Raw genomic sequence first — 21213 nt, 5'->3', positions numbered from 1 at the left:
GTATTGAAAATATTTTTGATTGACATTTAGACTCCTATCTTATTTTGTATATTTAAAAAAATATATATTTGGGCTAGTTAAATTAATTTTCGGGCTACCAAACTCTGAAGAGTACCTGCCCGAAGGTTGAACTACCAGGGATTTGTTAATTTTGCGAGCCCTGGAGTACCATACTCACAAAAGGTTGAGAGCAGCACATCTAATTCATCCAAGAAGTTACCTTTGCTCCAGGGGGTCGATAAACAACTACAAAATGGATTTTAAAAGTGTGGGTAATAGTGACTGAATGTGATTCAAAGGAGCTGTTAATACCCAGAGAAGGTAAAGGAATGCATTAGAGATGAGCAGACCAGTACCTCAACCTCTTCCAGTCAAATGGGGAGTGTGGGAAAATGAGAAATTATTGGAGAGTGCTGCTCGAGTAGCAGTGTCCTCTGGTTTGATCCACGTCTCTGTCAGGGCCATGAGGTTTAGTCTTTAATGACTTGAAATAGATGTAATGAAATCTGCTTTGTTTACTGCAGACTGACAATTCCAGAGACCAATAGAAAAAGAAAGTAGTGTTTTAGCAGACATAGGCAAAGCGCACAGGTTGTTAGGATCGCGCTGCCTATAGTGTGTGATGAGTGGTTTTCGAGTGCTAGTAATAGTAGGGATATGGAAACACATAGTAAGAGTTGGTCATAAAAACTGAAACAGAAGTCGATGGTCTTTAAACTCTTCGGTCTTCACACGAGGGCTGCTAACTTCCTGCTAAGTGCTTTTAACTTCCACTGATTGACTGCTTCTCTCAAATAGTACTTCTTTACACTGTCACTATTTCACTTTCTGCTGCCAAACTTTTGTTGCAGCAGAAGTGTTTATTCCTGGCTTGTAAATGCATTTAAATGTATTACATTTTTAATAACAACATCTCTTAATCCTCAGCAGAAAAGTGAATTGCTGACTCTTGCGAGAAGTGAATCAAACTGACGCTTTGCTGATGGTCACCACGTACCGTGTGATTGGTTGTTTGCTACACGTGACACGCTTTCAGGTGCACACGCTCCAGAGTTAATCACAAACTCTGGTTCAAATTCTGAGTTGTCAGAGAATGTTATATCAAACTTTGTGAGCCTGGTCTAAACCAGGCTGGCTTTATCAGGTTTTGTCAACTCAAAACGTACTCTGCAACTCTGAGTTTGTTCATCTCGCTTCGTGCTACAAACCACTGGACATTTCACCAAAACCAAAACAAAATGTTTGGGAAATGTTCTTAGAACAAACTATTGTTAACTGGGAAAACACTCACAATTGTAATGTCTCTGACTCTATTTTAATATGATGTTTTGTTTCTCTTTTCTGTCATACTGGCTCTCAAATGCCTCAACAACAGCAAAAACGAATCAGTGGAGAACGAAGACAAAAGCTTTCAAGAAGGATTTTTGAGAATTTTTTTTCCAAATATACAGCAGATCTTTGTGATTCTCATGGTGATTCACTTTTGAAACCATCGTTCAGAAATTGAAAGTAAACTTTAGACTGCTGGAGCTCAAACAGTGAAAATGGCTTCAGTAAATGTATCTGCAGAAGAACTTTCTTGTCCCATGTGCTGTGAAATCTTCAAGGCTCCTCTTGTTTTATCATGTAGTCACAGTGTCTGTAAAGAGTGTCTTCAACAGTTCTGGAGAACCAAGGAAACCCAGGAGTGTCCTGTCTGCAGGAGAAGATCCTCAAGATCTGATCCTCCTGTTAATCTTGTGTTAAAAAACGTGTGTGAGTCGTTCCTGAAGGAGAGAAATGAAAAGCAGCCATCAGGATCTGAGGAGATCTGCAGTTTACACCGTGAGAAATTCAAACTCTTCTGTCTGGAGGACAAACAGCCGATGTGTTTAGTGTGTATTAATTCACAAAAACATGACAGTCATAAATTCAGACCCATCAGTGAAGTTGTTTCATCATATAAGGTAAGACAAAAGAGTGTTTCAACTTCATGCTGTTGCAAAAGTCCTATTTAAGTGGTGATTTGATTGATCAGTGCTGCAGTGATCTGGGGTCTCATTTGTAAAATTCTCCATAGATTTCATCCTAAAAGTGTACGTGGGCACAAAAGCTAGATTTTGCATACACAAAGTTTTCTTATTTATAAAACCATGCGTACGCCAAAACCTGCGCAAAAAAACCTTTATAAATCAAAGTCAGGGGAAGATTGCGTCTCCACCCCGAAATCATCATATATGGAGCTTACAACGCCTAGTTTTACTATGCATAACCTCATCTGCATATCATTTCCATGCATATTCCCATCCACGTGACACCGTGTTTAACACCATTGTATCTTTCAAATACAGTGGTATTTTTCATAATGTTTTGGATATTCCTTCACACGGCATCAACAGGCGGTTGTACAGTAAGCTATTATCATTGGTCCTATTCAAACCGGACAAAAACAAAAACAGAAGAAATCAGAATGGAGGCAAATACTTTTGATCATTGCTGCATCATCCTCTCTTCTTTTTTCACAGTAATCTGGTGTTTAATGGATTTAATTTTGTTCAATTCTAGGAGGAGCTCAATACAGCACTGAAACCATTACAGGAGAAACTTCAACACAGAGAAAAAATGAAAGGAGAGTTTGAGAAAACAGTTCAATACATCAAGGTGAGGAAACAGAATTGAGTCATTTTCATTACAGCTGTAGGATCACTATATACAGTTATGATCTGATATATTTAATATAACATACTTTAATTGATTATATATGTAAATGGTGAGCAGCAGTCTGCTTCTGGATCCGTTATATCTAGGATATTATTCCAGAATCGGGTATTCGTTAAGACATTTTGATTCTGCTTAATGATTGAAGTGCAGGAACAGAAATAACTTGTGCCTTGTTTGCATGCAGAGCACATGTTTGCAGCACAAGCATAAAGAACAGCGGTCAGAGATTGTATTACTATGGGGAGATGAGAAGGTCTCTATTACTTGCTATTGGAGAAAGCATAGCGGCTAACTTGGAGTACGTGTGCCTTAACCAATAACATTACATTTAGTCATTTAGCAGACGCTTTTATCCAAAGCGACTTACAAATGAAGACAATATAAGCAATCTAAACTAACAAAAGAGCAACAATATGTAAGTGCAACTGTTAGCCTAACACAGTACACGTAGCAAGGTATTTTTTTTAAATATATAGTGCCCTCCAAAAGTATTGGAAGAGTAAAGACAAAATTGCTCTGTTGGCTGTGGAGTCAAGACATTTGCAAATATGATTAAAAGATGAATATGAGACAAAACTACAGAATGTCACATTTTATTATTGGGTGATTCAACACAGAGATGTTTTACCAGCTAAGAAGTTCAGCACTTTTAGAGTTCATCCCTCTATCTGATGAGAGCATAAGTATTGGAGCCTCACAGGTCTTTCTAAGTGATCAGCTGTGTCCTGTTGCATTAATTCTTCAGATATTAAAAGCAGGGAATGTGTCGTATCAGTTATATCCATTATTTCTGCATTCGATGATGACACACACAAACCAGGATGAAGATGAGGGAGCTGACTTTGAGAGAAAAGCAAGCAATTTGGATGCTAAAAGATGACAGTAGCAGAATGAATTTGGAAGGGTACAAAACCATCTTGCCTACCAATATTCAAGAAAATGCCACCAGATTGATTGGGAAGTGCTTCATATTGCATCAGGACAATGACCCAAAACACCCTGCAGTTCAGTCAAGGAATTTATAAGAGCAAAGAAATGGAAAGTCTTAGATTGCTGTCGATTCATTCAATGATAAGCCATTTCCTCTAAAAAGCTGTTTATTCAGCGTAGTGAAGCCTCTCTTCCATTGACATCCATTAAAAGAAATCTTCCCCACGTACTGCCAGACCGTAAGCATTAGCATTAACTGTAACACTTTTTCAGCTAATAGTTGCAGGCTTGCCTTGTAGTGACTTTGCAGCAGTCTTGGTGCGGGTTCCGAGCCGGTGTCCGTTCTCTAATCGTTCCATGCGTTACAACTACATCAGTATATCATCATAAACACAGCCGTTTTTGCATTAAGTGAATGTAAACAGATGAGAAAGAAAATGCACGTGTACAGTATTTTTAGATCTGCGTGCGTTCGGCCTAGACAGCGGCCTAATAAACGCACTGCCTGTCATTAATGTTAATCAAAGAACAAAAGAAAATCATTCACTGATCTTGACTTAATATTTTGAATAACTTTAATTCATTCATCTATATTTTATGAAAATAACTTTTTTTTCTGTACCTGAAATTTGGTACAGTTGTATTTATTTATGCTATTGCTAATTGATTTGTTTGTTCCTATCTTATTACTGACTGTTTATTTGTCTTTAACACTTTAATATTTGAAATTTATATTAGTCGTTGTTTTTGCTGTGGTTTGTTGTTAAAAGCATAGGCAAAAGCTCCTCTAGTGGGCCTAAGTGTTCTGTTGGCTGTTATTAATGATATTTAGCTGCAACAGAATGCTTTGTAAAAAGACAGAATAAATGTTTGACTTAATTTCTTTATATTGGGTTTTTTATCTTATTGGAATCAAAACTATGAATTGATAAGAATCAGAATGGATCAAATTCAAACGATACCCAACCTTAGTTATATGTCAGTACCCCAGTTTATCTTAGACATGTGGTTTGATTTCAGTCTCAAGCTGAGCACACAGAGCATCAGATTAAACAGCAGTTTGAGAAGCTTCATCAGTTTCTCAGAGATGAAGAAGAAGCTGCAATCACCGCACTGAGGGAGGAAGAGGAGCAGAAGAAGCAGATGATGAAGGAGAAGCTGGAGGAGATGAACAGATCCATCTCAGCTCTTTCACACACAATCAAAGAGACGGAGATGAAGAAAACCAGTGAAAAAGTCTGCTTTCTAAAGGTCTGATTTCATATCATTGATTGATTGATTGATTGAGTTCTTGATGATCAATGGTGTGTTTGTTCTGCAGGAGTTTCCAGGCTCAATGGAAAGGTGAGTGATCTGCTGGTGTCTCTAGTCTCTCTGCTTCTGATCCAAAGCCAGTGCAGTTCTGATCCTGAATGATCTTCCAGACTCCAGATGTCATCACAGCCGGATCCACAGATGCCTTCTGGAGCTTTGATTCATGTGCCACGATACTTGGGCAACCTGCCCTTCAGAGTCTGGAAGAAGATGCAGGACATCGTCCAGAACAGTGAGTCTTGAGAAGATCTGAGCTTGCACACACACACACACACACACACACACACACACACACTGGAAATAACGCAGGAGGGGGAATATTTACAGATTTCAGCATTAGGCCTATGTGTGAAGAACCAGATGATCTACTGCACCAAAACAAACAACTTGCTTGTAGAAATAATGAAAGACACAGAAGTGATTTCAGCAGTTTTTGGGCTGTTTATTTGATCAGATTGCCACATTTCTACACAAACAAGTTTCTATTTCCCATATAATGAATGCTGTTTATATATTACTTTAATTTTTTATAAATATTTTGAATTAAGTTTTATTTTTACATGTTAGTTTAAGTAATTTATGTGATTTTTATTATAAAAAAAAAAATTATATTTAGCTTCAAATTTAATTTGTATTATTACAAAAAAATTGGTTTCAGTTCATTTATTACTTCAACATAATTTATTTAAATTAATTGCCAAAACAACTTCTAATTTTCATTTAATTGTAGCTTTTAGATTTTCATCTAATATTCATGTAATATTTATAATTTTTTAAAGCTTTATTTCATTTTTAGTGAAAGTGTGCATGGATGTTTTGCCAATCATTATTACATCTTCGGGTCGTTAGGGTCCCGGACCTATATATCCAGCACGGATGAATCTTTAACTGCTGCAATAGCAAAAAACTCTCCCCATATATTACAAAAGAATAAAATAAAGCATTTTTGTTCAATTTGAGCAGATGACTTTACCATCGCTGTCATAATCAGAGTCTTCCACAGTACATTCAGCATCTGGCTCATATTCGCAATCTCGACCATATTCTCAAAACTAGCGTTTTTCAATGACTTCATATTCAATATTTTGATTTATGGCAATTGCTCCGCAGTAAAGCCATTCAACCCAATTAAATTTTTGCTGCTGGTATTCTTTTGTTTTACGTGTATGTTGAGTTAAACATCACGTCATCTTTGTCTATCAAACAGTGCCACCTTGTGGAATAAATGTGAGTTGCACTTATTGAGTCATCAGATATTTAATTATTGTTGCACAGGAAAAATATACATTATGGGTCTCTAGTGACCCTATACACTTTTTTTTTTTTTTTTAAATGATCAGAAAACAAACATTGTTTTATTATTTGATTATTTTTTCTTGTTGTATTGTTTAAATTGAATAGATTGAGGAATACTAAGAAAGTAGATGTCTAATAAGTAAACACAAAATGCCGTTTTTAAATGAAGGTTTTTTTATGAAGGGAAAACAAAATCCAAACCCACATGGCCCTGTGTGAAAAAGTGTTATCCACAAATGGAGAAAACATGGAACAGTGGTGAACTTTCCCAGGAGTGGCCGGCTGACCAAAATTACCCCAAGAGCGCAGCGACGACTCATCCAAGAGGTCACAAAAGACCCCACAACAACATCTAAAGAACTTCAGGCCTCACTTGCCTCACAGTGTTCATGACTCCTCCATAAGAAAGGGAACTCTGCCATGCAGGCCATTTTTGCCCAGTCTAAGACGAAAACCGCTGCTGAGCAAAAAGAACATAAAGGCTCGTCTCAGTTTTGCCAGAAAACATCTTGATGATCCCCAAGACTTTTGGGAAAATACTCTGTGGACTGACGAGACAAAAGTTGAACTTTTTGGAAGGTGTGTGTCCCATCACATCTGGCATAAAAGTAACACAGCATTTCAGAAAAAGAACATCATAGCAACAGTAAAATATGGTGGTGGTCGTGTGATGGTCTGGGGCTGTTTTGCTGCTTCAGGACCTGGAAGACTTGCTGTGATTAAATGAACCATGAATTCAGCTGTCTACCAAAAAATCCTGAAGGACAATGTCCGGCCATCTGTTGGTGACCTCAAGCTGAAGCGAACTTGGGTTCTGCAGCAGGACAATGATCCAAAACACACCAGCAAATACACCTCTGAATGGCTGAAGAAAAACAAAATGAAGACTTTGGAGTGGCCTAGTCAAAGTCCTGACCTGAATCCTATTGAGATGCTGTGGCATGACCTTAAAAAGGCGGTTCATGCTCGAAAACCCTCCAATGTGGCTGAATTACGCTTGATTGCAGTTGTTGCTGCTAAGGGTGGCCCAAACAGTTATTAGGTTTAGGGGGCAAGCACTTTTTCACACAGGGCCATGTGGGTTTGGATTTTGTTTTCCCTTCATAATAAAAAACTTCATTCAAAAACTGCATGTTGTGTTTACTTGTGTTACCTTTGATTAATATTTAAATTAGTTTGATCTGAAACATTAAAGTGTGACAAACATGCAAAAAAATAAAAAATCAGCAAGGGGGCCAACACTTTTCCACACCACTGTATGCTTTTAAGGGTTAATAATTTAGTAAAACAGTTTTAATGAACAATATCAGCAAGATGTTATTATTATTATATCTTATTGTGGAATAATACCTACTGTTTATTTATTTTTAATAATTAGGCAGCATTCAGTAAAGAGCTTTGTGATTTATACAAGAGAAACACTGAGGGAAATTATATGAATATAAACATTATTTCTTTGGCATTATTATTGTTTATCACGTTTGAATATGACAGCACTAAATACAAATTTCTTCTCCTAATTAAATATAAATTACAGCGTAAATCATTTGAATATCTTTATAGTGTGTGTCACTCAGTTTCTGACTTTAACCTTCAGTATTGATACACAGAGACTTACTGACAGTGATCTGAAGAAAACATCTAAAGTGTTTAACCGGACGAGGGTCGTAATATACAATAATCTGTGTTCTGTGCACTCTTGATCATTATATGAACATCAGAATAAAAGCATCTGTTGATTGTGTCTCATCAGCTCCTGTGATTCTGGATCCAAACACTGCAAATCCATGTTTCGTCCTGTCTGATGATCTGACTAGTGTGACAAACAGCGAGAACAATCAACCTGTTCCTGATAATCCAGAGAGATTTGAATGTTATGAATGTGTCCTGGCTTCAGAGGGTTTTAACTCAGGAACACACTGCTGGGATGTAGAGGTTAAACAGAGTTCATGCTGGAGACTTGGAGTAACTACAGCATCAAACCAGAGGAAGGGATGGGGTTTCTTTGACACTAATGTCTGGTGTGTGCAGTATAATCAGTACGGTGTGTTTTTAGGTTCTGGTTTTTGTCTTGAACAGAAGCTTGATTGTGTAAGAGTGTATCTGGACTATGACAAAGGAATGGTGTCATTTTCTGATCCTATAACTAACACACATCTACACACATTCACAACCACATTCACTCACACACTCTTTCCATTCTTCTGTTGTTTTGACTCTCTGAAGATCTTACCAGTCAATAGTCAGTAATTGTTATTCCAGGGGTCTAATTTAATCCTAAAAGTGTAGATATTCACAAAAGTTTTCAGATTTATAAAACCATGCATACGTCAGAACCTGCACAAAAACCTTTATAAATCCCAGTCGGGAAGATTGTGTCCACTCCGAAATCATATGGAGCTTACAACGCCTAGTTTTACTATGCATAACCTTATCTGCATATCATTTCCATGCATATTCCCATCCACGTGACACCATGTTTAACACAGTCAGAGGTACAAGACATTAAGGAAATATGAGATACGGACTATAAATACCATTAGTTACATACACATTAATTTTTATTGCTAAAAATCATCCAGTATCCTTGTTATGTTTTAGAATACATATATAAAAATATCCATTAAAACAGTTCTCAGATAAACATTTTAGAATAGAGTTGATCTCATTAATTTCCACTGGCCAAATAGTATTTCAATTGTTTTAAACTAATCAAATTAAATTTATGCAGTTTTGCTGATAAGATTAACATGTTTTAGCTATTTTAGTGGAAACCTATGCAGTGGAAATACAATTGTTTGACTCGGCACGCCACTGACAAAGTATTTTAAAAAGGAAATGTGCACATCTTATCATTTTCTTCTAGTTGTATCTTTCAAATACAGTGGTATTTTTCATAATGTTTTGGATATTCCTTCACACGGCATCAACAGGCTGTTGTACAGTAAGCTGTTATCATTGGTCCTATTCAAAACGGACAATGGACCGTTCGACCACCGAATCCAGCAGTGTCCACCATAATATCAAAGTAAGTGCGCATCATTGATATTTTCTCATAAAATGAGATCTGCCGTTTCGTTTTAAGATGAGCTATTGTGCACCTATAGCACTCCTCGCTGTCATTAAAACATAGCATGCCACAGGAAAAGTAATCAAGTGCATCCGCTACAAATATGTCTAAATTAATATAATTTTGGTTTAACTTATCACAATGACTTTATATAGCCTAATGTCAGTGCTTATCTCCATTAAGAGTGGAATATTTAATGTAAATGTGTATATTGACATGAAAACAGTTTAAAATCATTGTTTACTTCATAACTTTTTTTCATGCCAGGAAAAAGAGTTTGTATGCATGGTCTAGAATGTCCGTAGGGTTCGTACATATTTACGCTAAGTTTATTTTTTATAAATCCCGATATGTGCATGCAACATTGCGTATGCATATTTCTATGCCTATTTTGTGCATACGCAACATTTATAAATGAGACCCCAGGTCTCGATCTTCCTGCTTTCATCTTTCATCATGATACAATATTTAATCACATGAGTTAAGAGTGCTGTTATGAATATCAGATCAGAAAACAAGTACATTTATTCATCTTTAAATATGAAAAAAAATTAAAACACATGAAGGGTTAAAATAAATCATGTAAATAATATCTGACCAAATGAGAAACAATCGGTGTGTTTACATTACAGATTTGTGCAAAACATTTGAGATATTTTATAAATGTTGATTAAAAAAAACTGATTCGAAATGACGGCGTTTCCATTAACCAATGTTATGTGACTAAAACGTAGGCGTGTATCTTTAGCAAAGCAGTGTTGAGAGCTGCTTCTGAAACATGCTGTAGGTTGGTATAAACATAATAATGCACCGCAGATGTGTGCAGTGTAAATAAGGGGTTATCCAAGCTTTAAGCACCTGATCATACCTGACCTGATCCATAAAACTTGTCAGGCGCATGACATTACATGACATAATTATCAAGAAGTTAAATTATTATAAGTTAAAAATCACCCGCTTGGAACAGACATACAGCAACATCGGTAAAATCGTCCATGTGACATCAGGGGTTCAACCGTAGGCTTCTCGTAGCTTTGTAAATTTATGGTTGAACCACTGATGTCACATGGACTGTTTTACTGATGTCCTTACTATGTTTCTGGACCTGGGAACATTGCAGTTGTGCTGCTGTCTATGGAGGATCTGAGAGCTCTCGGATTTAATAAAAAATATCTTAAGGTCTTATGGGTTTGGAACGACATGAGGGTGAGTAATTAATGATTAAATAATTTGGGTGCGCTAATCCTTTAATGCAAATCTATTTAAGTTCATTTGCTCAGTTTTTTTTGTTTTGTAGCTGAGAATTGATAAGTTGCTGTTTAGCTTTGGGTAAAACGCAGTGCTTATCACTGTCACTTTTTACCCAGCTGTCCAATCGATGGAGGAGGGGCGGGACAAATACTACACTGACCAATCATTGTACTTGTACAACAACTGAACATGAATAGAGACGTTAATATTACAGGTTACTGTATTTGTACATTCAGTAATATTCTTCAAAATGAGATACTACCGCTGGCAGATAATTAATTTGCATATATATGCTGCCACAAATAGTGCAAGTATGTGGGACTATGGTATAAATAAATTCAACTGTATAACAGTTTCAGTGCAATTCATGTTATAATGTTAGAATTAAAGAACAATAAACATAATACATATTACCGTTGCACTTATCTGTACATAGTCAATGCAGTTATTTTTAAGCTGTTGTTGACATCCCATCTAAAACGTGATTTAGCCTAAAAAAACAACAACAACTATAACATTACCACTTTAACATGTCTTGCAATATCCGTACATGCAAAGGTTCTGTACGATCCTCTTGTTCAATATTCTCGGGGTCTGAACTGATATGGCAATATTGATGAACTTGCTGTTCTGGCAATACTGAAACGCTGTTCGCCAATCACAAAGCACTGGGACAGCTAACCAATCACAACACATTTCGTTTTTCGAAAGTCGGGCCTTCATCAAACCCGGAACTAATCGAGTCGTTTGTGCCAGGCTGGGGAGAAAGGTATTGTAATAATGTAAATTATGTGAAAAATAATACGATTTTCTAACCACCAAGCATGAGAGCATGTTCTAGTATACCCCCAAAACAAAATCAAGACTGTGTAAAGAGCATAATAGGACCCCTTTAAGACCTCTTTTAAAGGTTAAGATCCTTTCTGAATTACTTTTTTTTTTAGGTTCTAAAATTTGTCCTTTTAGGATCATTTTAAAAGGGAACACCCACATTTCTAAGAATGTGCTCCTAGTGATTTTTTCTAAGATTTTTCATGCTTATCCATGGTGTGCTTCTCCAGCAGGTTGTGGATCTGCATCTCTTTGGCCTTCAGCTCCAAAAGTACCTTGTACAGTTCAAATGTGTCCTGACTTGTAGGGCTGCCCCCCGGTAGCCGACCAAACGTTAGTCAGTGAGAAGAGGCATGATTGACTAAATTTGAATTGGTCAGCTGGTCAAAGAAAAATAAAACTTAACATGAAGTGGCAAAGTCAGGCAGTCTGTTGCTACATTTGTTTGTAAATTTAGAAGTAATTGTAGAATAAGTGTTCGACATCATGATTTGTTTGTGAAAATTTGTATGCTGATTTCACACACAAGTTTGCATGTACTTTTGCTTATCAAATGAGACCCACTGTCTATTAAAGGAAACTTATACAAGCATAAAAAGCAGAGGACCTAATACTGAGCCCTGTGGGACTCCATACTTGTGTTTGATGAGATCTCTTTATTTTCACAAGCAAAGTGGTAGAAGTCAAATATATGAGACATAAACCATGCTAATTCTTGTTCACAAATGCCAACATAATTTTAAAGCTATCCAAGAGAATGTCATGGTCTACATTATCATAAGATCTAATAGCACATGGAGGAATGTATGTAGCCATGATTGCATGCCAAAAACGGGTCATTTGTAGGGTTAAGGAGCAAGGAATCCAGTTATTCCAGGATTAAACAGTTCTCCTGAGTCAACTTTTTCATAAGGAGTTTGATAACCGCCAACATATTTGGGACATTTCCTAAAGAAAGCAAATTAAGTTAACAATATTGAGAAGAGGATTACAGGCAACACCTCTTTCAGTAGCTTAGTTAGTAGTATTGATAAACGTTAATGGTTTTGAAGCTATACATATCTAAATGTACTGATGTCTGTTGCTTTGTGGAGTTAACTTGTATTGGTCTCTTTTTGCTTTAGGCCTGATGCCACAGAAAGAGGAGAGCCAAGAACTGAATGGAATGGAAAACAAAGTTCAGCATGAGAAACATCATGATAAAAGCCATACACATGCCCTCAGTGTGGAAAGAATTTTGTTGATAAAGAAAGCCTTAAAAAGCACATTAGAAGTCACACTGGAGAGAACCTTACACCTGCGAACTGTGTGGAAAGAGTTTCAGCGAAAAAGGACACCTTAATCAGCACATTAGAATCCACACTGGAGAAAAGCCTTACAACTGCCAGCAATGTGGAAAGAGTTTCATTAATAAATCCAACCTTAAAAAGCACAGTAGAAGCCACACCAGAGAAAAACCTTACACCTGCGAACTGTGTGGAAACAGTTTCACTGAAAAAGGAAGTCTTAAAAAGCACTCGATGAGAATTCACACTGTAAAGCAGTCTTTCACGTGCCCTCATGGTGGAACTGGTTTCAGAAGTAAAGTATCCTTTAGATCACAGTTGTATATGTCATTAGCTTGGAAGGAGTTTCTTGGACAGGAAACTACGTAAGAATCATGTAATAACTCACATCAAAGAAAGCCTTTCATTTGCCATCACTGAGAAAAGTCTTTCAGATCAACAAAAACTTTACAGTCTCATAAGGCATCACACTAAAGAGGAGACGTTCACTTGTCTTATAGCAATAGTTCACCCAAAAATGAAAACTCATTTACTCAAACTCAAGTTGTTCCAAACTTGTGTGAGTTTATTTTTTTGTTTTTTATGACCCTCTAATTGGGGTCATAAAAACGTTCACTACTGAGTGTGCACTTGGATGGGTTAAATGCAGAGCACAAATTCTGAGTATGGGTCACCATACTTGGCCACACACCACTTCCCTTTCCCTATTTGTTTTGTTATTGATTTTCTAATACAGCCAAATTAGCCAAGAGCAATCATAGCTGTATAAGAAATAAAACATATTTGTTCATGTCTGCTGGTAGAATAGAGAATTCTTTGAGTGACTGTTAATCAAGTTATTAATCAGGATTTAACCCTCAATCATCCTTTGGGACAAATTTGGGCAAAATCATTTAATTTTTTTTAAATAGTTTACTTAATCTGAGCGGTTCAAGACTTGGCAACCTTTCGTAAGTTTGCCACCTGAACACACAAAAAAAAGAGGACTCGATTCAACAATGTTAAGTGGTTGAAAAAACAAATAAACTCCTAACTTAATTTGATCTTCGTGTCCAAAAATGGGCACCCATAGGAAATTAATTGTCCAATAAAAATCAACACAATGCAGATGAAACATACACAGAAATTAAGGTTTGAGCCTATACAACATTCTCAATGTGTCAAACACACACACACACACACACACACACACACACACACAAAAACATTGAATACTACAGCCAAATAGTGGCATTGAAATGTTTGATATTTTTATACAGAACCATCAGATGTCACCAAATTTTTAGGTTTTGGCTGTCTGAACTTAATGGAATTATTATTATTATAATTTTTTTACTGAAGTAAAATAAATAGTAAATATAACAAAAATATTTTACAATAAAATATGGTCAATTTTAGAGGTAAATAATAAAAAAAAAAACCGCACCACAAAATTGCATAAATTGATAATTGTATTTTATCGAAGATGGTGATATGACATTTATAAAAAATAAAAAAAAAGGGATCACACCTGAGACCTTCGTGCCCAAATTTGTCCACGAAATGGACAAGAAGTTGTGCAGCATGTTGTGTAAGGAAGGGCCTGATCTTTCTGATGTTGTGCAATGCAAACCTGCAAGATCGAGCAGTTTTTGCAATGTGGTCTTTGAAAGTCAGCTGGTCATTGAAGATTACACCAAGATTTCTGACCGAAGTTGATGGGGTAATTGTTGATGAATCTAACTGGATGGTGAAATCATGCTGTAGAGTTGTAGTGGCAGGGAAGACAAGAAGCTCAGTCTTTGCCAGGTTGAGCGAAAGAAATGTCCAGCGCGTGACACTATTTTCATGCTAATAACACTGTAAACCAAATTCTACAAAACTTAAGTGAAAAATCGAATTGTCATGCGAAGCAATAAAATATTTTCTCTTCCCTGCAAATGATACAATGAAGAATGAGAACATTTTACTTCAAGGCAAAAACGAAAGATAAGCAGGTATCTGTATTAATTTCAGCATTTGTAGCAGAGGGTGATCCTCTCAGAATGGCGGTGGCACCTCAGCATGCAACGCGTAGAGTAGCGTCACGTCACATTCTCTATTGTCTCCCTGTGTTCTGTCTGTCTGACAAGCTCATTCAGTAAAGATTTAAACAACACAAGCTTTTATGCAAAAATGGAAATGCTTGCATGAATTTGTGACATTTACAGATAAGGATATGCCCATAAACTTAAAGTTTTCAGTGTCCGATAAGGGTGACATTCAAAACATATGGAGACTTCTTCAGGAATAATGGGACTGCACTACACTAATAAAAATGACTAAATGACAACCGCCAGAGCTGTATAGGACATTGGCTCAATACAAAACATTTTATGGGTTGTTGTGGCTAGATATACAGCTCCGACCGGAAACGAGCAATGAAATTAATTTTCTACCTATTAGATTGTGTTTTATTAGCATCTACACCTACCCCAACCCTACACCTACCTTTTACAAGAATGAAAAAATAGTAATTATTGTTGTACAGTGTGACAAAAATGACACTGTATTAGCACCATACATATCCCTTCTAGCCTAAACCCATCTTATGGTGTAGCACAATAGTAAATTAACAGTATATTTTAATAATTCATATAGTATTATATTATACAGTTACATATAATTTATTATACTCAGAAGCCCTCAAATATGCATGGGTGGCTGTGGCTTTATACTCGGTCACTTCAGGATTCAGGAAGTCTGCCTTTACTGCCAAACAAATGTATATTTATTTATTAATATAATTTCTTCTGTAATGTATGATATGCTACTCCCATGTAGAGTCTGCCTACTGTATATGCTTTGAGAACATAATGATATTTTGGAGAAAACTGTTAAGATGAATGGATTTTAGTGTTATAAGAAAGAATAGAGTGATGTAGTTTTAATTAATAATGCAGTATAATCTAGCAAAATGTTCTTTTTCAGAATTTCAGAGCAAGTAATATGAAGGAGCAACCGAAACGGAGGCTTACCACAAGTGCTGTCTGGACAGGAAAATTATTGTGCCATTGCTGAACTGGAAGCCTGTGACAACACAGCGTACAATAAATGACGTGCTACGTTTGAAAAAGGGCAGAAGTTGCCTACAGTTATGCACACAGCAACCAGTGTGGAGAGCTATAGACATTACACAATAAAATAAATAACATGTGGCTGTATGTACATTCTTACCTGTGCAGGACGTGTTCTCAGATTATCCTTACAATATAATTGTTAAAATATTGTTTTTATTATTATTCATATTTTTTAATGTTTAATTTAACCTTCATGTTTAGCTCAGTTTCTCCTCACAGTTTGTTGAATGTGTTTCATTCCAAAATACAGAATTTTGTGGCTAGGTTTATAGCCACTTGTGGCTGTGCCACATATATTTTAAAATAGTTTAATTAAGACATATTTTGCACAGTGCTTTATTCTTGCACACCCATTTGTGCATCCATCATGCAGAGAGGAATAAACGTGTTTTTCACTTTCAAATAATGGTCCAGGTCACTAGTAGTTCCTGAGGGCTGACAAGGCAAGACTTGAGTTATTGAGGAGTTATGTTCATGCAAACACATAAATGCATTTGAGTAAACACGAGACAACATGTTTACGTGGATTCATGTTTTAATATATAAGCCTATTCATAGGTATTTAAATGAATTCCAGTTACATCAGCATTGATGAACACTGACCTCTGTGTGATTATTTATAAAGCTTGCAGTTTGTTGAGTACTACAATTACAGTGTCATATTGGAACCAAATTATATTTTGAGTTCACAGGGAAATCCATAGCATTTTTTCCTCAAAATAACAACCAGAGTTAACATTATTGTGAAAGAACTTACCATGATTCTCCATTATAATGCTTGGCTCCAGCAACATTGGTCCAGATGTTGGAAGCCATGGCCAGATGTAACCGGTCTCTCACACCTTTTCGATTGTGAGTCCAAATTGCTTATAGCCAGTGACAATTTTAGGGGGTATCCTCCCCCTGTTGTGAACTCTACAGAATTTCATCTTTTAGTAGCTTTTGCACAACAACTTCTATTGCCCTGCCTTTGGCCATACATCTTTCCTTGTCTGTCTCTGTCCTTTTCAGAATCATGAAACTGTAGGTGTTTCTCAATGTCAAGGATACGTCCTTGGCAGGACTGGTCCTTCCAAGTCACTTCCTTCAGAGGCTAGGCGAGGCTCCTCTTAAGCATTCGGAGAACACGTAAATGGAACAGGCTAGCAAGTGCACGTTATTGCGTCATTACGTCAGTGAAACGGTCCGCTTTTGGCGCTGAAAAATGGAAGTGCAAACATTACTGGTTTGGTTGCTGTACAGCATTTTTTCAGATATGGAAATGGAGATGGTGAGGCAGCATCGACGTCAGGCTCGAAGGAGGAGAATTTTAATTTGTCGCCACCTCTGCCGACGTGGGATGGTAAGTAACGTTAACGCTCTTATCATTCATTTAAAAATAATTACATCCATTATGTCAAATTGACCCGCACTGGTTAAACACACTTGACAGTCAAAGAATCAACATGATTAAAAGGAGTTTATTGATTTAAAACGATTATATTGCCTGAGTGAACAGAACTGCGTAATATTTAAAAATATTTATAATTTCACAACTATTTGTTAAAGACTTGTCCTATCTCACAAACAAGTTGTGCAAATCAGTTGAGCTGATATGTTTAATAAACATTAAATAAATGGCAAAACTGAAATTATACTTAAACCTTCCTCTCTTCTACATGTTGTACAGGCTCGGCACTACAGTGCCATCAATGCCACAGTGCCAGTACTGCAGCGGTACTATGGAGGGGAGGACACTCGGCCAGACTTCAGGCTGGGTAGAGAGGCCATGCAACAGCTGATGGTGGCCCTGAAGACTGACAGGCAGCACGGATGGGGCCCGACCCTGGAGACACTCGTGTTCCTGTTCTGGCTGGCAACCAGTTCAGCCTACAGAGTTGTCTCCAGGGTCTTTAGCATGCCTCTTCCCACAGTGCACAGAGTTGTCCACAAGATGGCAGATGAGGTGGTGGCTGTGCTACCCCAATTTGTCCACTTCCCTCGCACACAGGAGGAGCTCCAAGTGGTTGGGGATATTTTTGCTCGCTTGGCTAATCACCAAGCATTTGGCAAGGCAGCAGGGGCAGTAGACGGCTGCCACATTAGAATAAAATGTCCTGGCGGCCCTGATGGTCACGATTACAACAACAGAAAGCTTTTCCCTTCAGTGGTGCTCCAGGCAGTCTGTGACCATCAGGGCCGCTTTATTGACATCTTTGTGGGTTACCCAGGAAGTGTGCATGATGCACGCATTCTCAAGAACAGCCCCATCTACATTAGAGGGACTGACCCTCCGCCTGGGTATTTTCTCCTAGCTGACGGTGGCTACCCATGTCTACAGGAACCCCTGTCCCTTATCACACCATATAAGAGGCCAGTGAGAGGCATGGCAGAGCAAAGGTTCAACTACCATCATTCCAAAGGTCGCACAATCATTGAGCGTGCATCTTTTTAGAAGCACTTGAAGTACATACACTGTTTGTCCCTAAGGTAATACATCATTGCAATACTTCTGTAGTGGATTTCTTAATCAAATCATAGTATCCTACTCAAAAAAACAGTTAATGATTAACACCTGCTAGTCACACTACCTTCTGTGTTCATGTTTTTCATATCTCAACAGTCTTGTATCCTTTTGCTCTGCCTTACGCATAGGTGGTGACGGCGTGTGTAATTTTGCACAACATTTGTGTTGGTGTCGGGGATGTGCTGGAAGAGGTTGTGGAGGAGGAGAACAACCAGCCACCTGTGGAGCTTGATGGTGGGGAGAGCCGGAGTGGAGCTGCTTGGCGGGCTGCGCTGACCAACGAGGTGTCTGCACTCCACGAGGCACCTCTTGACCATGACTATTTTTGTCAGGTGAATTATTAAGTGTGGACTATGACCTGCTGTGCTTACATCCAAGTACATACAACACCACCATTGGAAAATACCCATAGTCAAGAAGGTAATTGAAATATACTTAATGTACCAGTGATGTACTGTATTATGGTCTTAACTGACCAAAAAAAAGGATAGTTGACCCAAAACTGAAAATTTTGTCATCATTTACTCTCCCTCAAGTTGTTTCAAACCTGTATGAATTTCTTTTTTCTGCTGTACACAAAATAAGATATTTAAAAAAATGTCTGTAACAGTTGATGGACCCCATTGACTTGCATAGTAGGAAAAAAAAAATACTATTGAAGTCAATGGGGTCCATCAACTGTTTGGTTACAGACATTTTTCAAAATATCTTCTTTTGTGTTCAGCAGAAATTAATTCAGGTTTGAAACAACTTGAGGGTGAGTAAATGATGACAAAATTTTCAGTTTTGGGTCAACTATCCCTTTAAGTATATTTTATTTACCTTCAGTGATACAATATTAAATATGCTGCAACTGTTGTAGAATCAATTATCATCTTACATGACAGATTGGATTACCACTGGACTAACCGAAACCTTCTTCTTCTTCTTCTGTCTGCAGCCTTGAAGCAACAACAGCAGCACCGGCGGTGCTGTAGGCAGTGTGGCTGATGGCCGTGTTCTTCTCGTCTTGTATATAGTTGTAAATGTTTAAGTTGTTGTATATAGTTGTAGATATGAGAATGTTTTCTAAATGAATTTGCTGTTTCATGTATATAGTTGTCAATATAGAAATGTTTCAATAAATATTTTTTATGTAACAAAGATGAAATTAATGCTTTTTGTAGAGCTTGGAATACCACTCCTCTTATGATCAGTGGGAGCCCTGTGGAGAGGGTGAGTAGCTTCAAGTACCTCGGTGTAAACATCTCCGAGAACCTGACTTGGACTACACACATCCAAACACAGCTTACGAAAGTCAGGCAAAGACTGTACCACCTGCGTCAGCTGAGGAAATTCAGGGTCTCACCAGCAATCCTGAAAACTTTCTATTCAGGGACCATAGAAAGTGTATTGACTCAGTGCATCTCAGTGTGGTATGGAAACAGCTCCAATCAGGACTGCAAAGCACTACAGAGAGTTGTGCGCTTAGCTGAGCGCATCTCAGGGTCTGCTCTCCCCTCTCTGCAGGACATCTACCTCAAACACTGCAAAAATAGAGACTTAGGAGGAGCTTCTTCCCCCAGGCCATCAGGCTCCTAAACTCTAACTCTGTGTCATAACATCACATGACTCCATGTTAATATCACCATATGAATAGCTATTCATAATTTTTCTCTACCTCATATTGCTGCTATTTAAATACCCTGTACAACTTTTTGCACATTCCTCTTATTACTATTTAAGTCAACAACATACTGACCTGCACATTTATATTTTTTATCTTTTATTTTATTCTCTTATTTTTTCTACTTTTCTTTTTCTTAATATCTGTATACTTTATAATTGCACTGTCCTTGGAGCGGACCTGACCTACATTTCACTGCTGGTTATACCCTGTATAATTGTGTATGTGACAAATAAAAATCTTGAATCTTGAACTATCTGGCTGCTGTACGTGTGTGACTGAGACTATTTTTTTCAGGTTCTGTGCCATTCACCAGAGTCCCAAGAAGAAGAGGACTGGTACAGAGTTCAGATGGAATCTCGTCCTGGAGGACTACAGGAAAATTGAAACTATTGCACCTATTTCTTGTGGTGTGCTCCAGAGTTCCCTTCTTGGTTCACAAAGAAGACAGGAGAGGTAAAATAGGCATGGGAAAATGAGACACAGCAGAGAACCATAATCTAATAAAGTAATCAGCATTCTCATGGAAACACCTATTGCAACACTCCCAGCACAGAAAGAAAAGGGTAAATAAATACATGTACATTACAATAACTCCACAAGAGAAGATAGACAGACACCAGAGCATTGTGACTCAGACGACACTCAGCACTAAACCCACTGCTCCCATCCCCACCAATTCCATATCTACACGAGTTGATGATATCAATGCTCAAATGTCCTATTGCTTCCGTACAAATGACCAAAAACTGCTGGTTGGTAACCGCTCTGTTCAATTGGTTAATACTGCTGGTGTTTTAGGCCTTCCAGTGCTAAATCTTGGTGTAATTTTCGATTTTTCTCTCACCTTTTATTTCTCGCATCAACTTGTCAAATCAGCCTGCTTATATACCTTCATAACATTGCTTGCCTTCTCTACTCTAAATATCAAACGTGCAGAAATTCTTGTACAGACTTTATCACCTCCCTCACTAGACTACTGAAACTCTCTTTACTATGGCCTGCCCATCAAGAGGATGAATCATCTTGGATACATTCTGAACTCTGCTGCTCAGGTTCCTATGGATTTGGATCGTCATAAGAGTAAATGACAACAAAAGTTATTTTTTATTTGTATACATTTAGCCCTGTGATGGCCTGGCTATTTAACCTTGGTGTTTCCCTGCCTTCAGCCTGAGATATGAGATCGGCTCCAGCAGCCCACAATCCTACAAGTGTGGAGCATGAAGCAATTCTTTGAAATACTTTCTCTAATATATACTGTA

The 21213-nt window shown here is 37.6% G+C and overlaps 1 protein-coding gene across 1 annotated transcript; it reads left to right on the top strand.

Annotated features, from left to right (window-relative positions):
• Nucleotides 1-1544: 1544 nt before the first annotated feature.
• On the top strand, nucleotides 1545-21175 carry LOC306861446 (zinc finger protein RFP-like; the record flags this gene model as incomplete). The annotated part of the gene is made up of 11 exons (XM_079403692.1): nucleotides 1545-1946; nucleotides 2545-2640; nucleotides 4651-4881; nucleotides 4952-4974; nucleotides 5055-5176; nucleotides 7994-8482; nucleotides 12517-12698; nucleotides 17446-18132; nucleotides 18411-18614; nucleotides 20265-20404; nucleotides 21121-21175. The coding sequence occupies 11 exons, from the start codon at nucleotides 1545-1547 to the stop codon at nucleotides 21173-21175; spliced, it is 2631 nt and encodes an 876-aa protein (XP_079259818.1).
• Nucleotides 21176-21213: the final 38 nt, after the last annotated feature.

The sequence above is a fragment of the Barbus barbus genome (assembly GCF_936440315.1).
Source record: "Barbus barbus genome assembly, chromosome: 42".
NCBI lineage: Eukaryota > Metazoa > Chordata > Actinopteri > Cypriniformes > Cyprinidae > Barbus > Barbus barbus.
The sequence above is the reverse complement of the archived record's forward strand: the minus strand, read 5'-3'. Positions and strand labels throughout refer to the sequence as shown.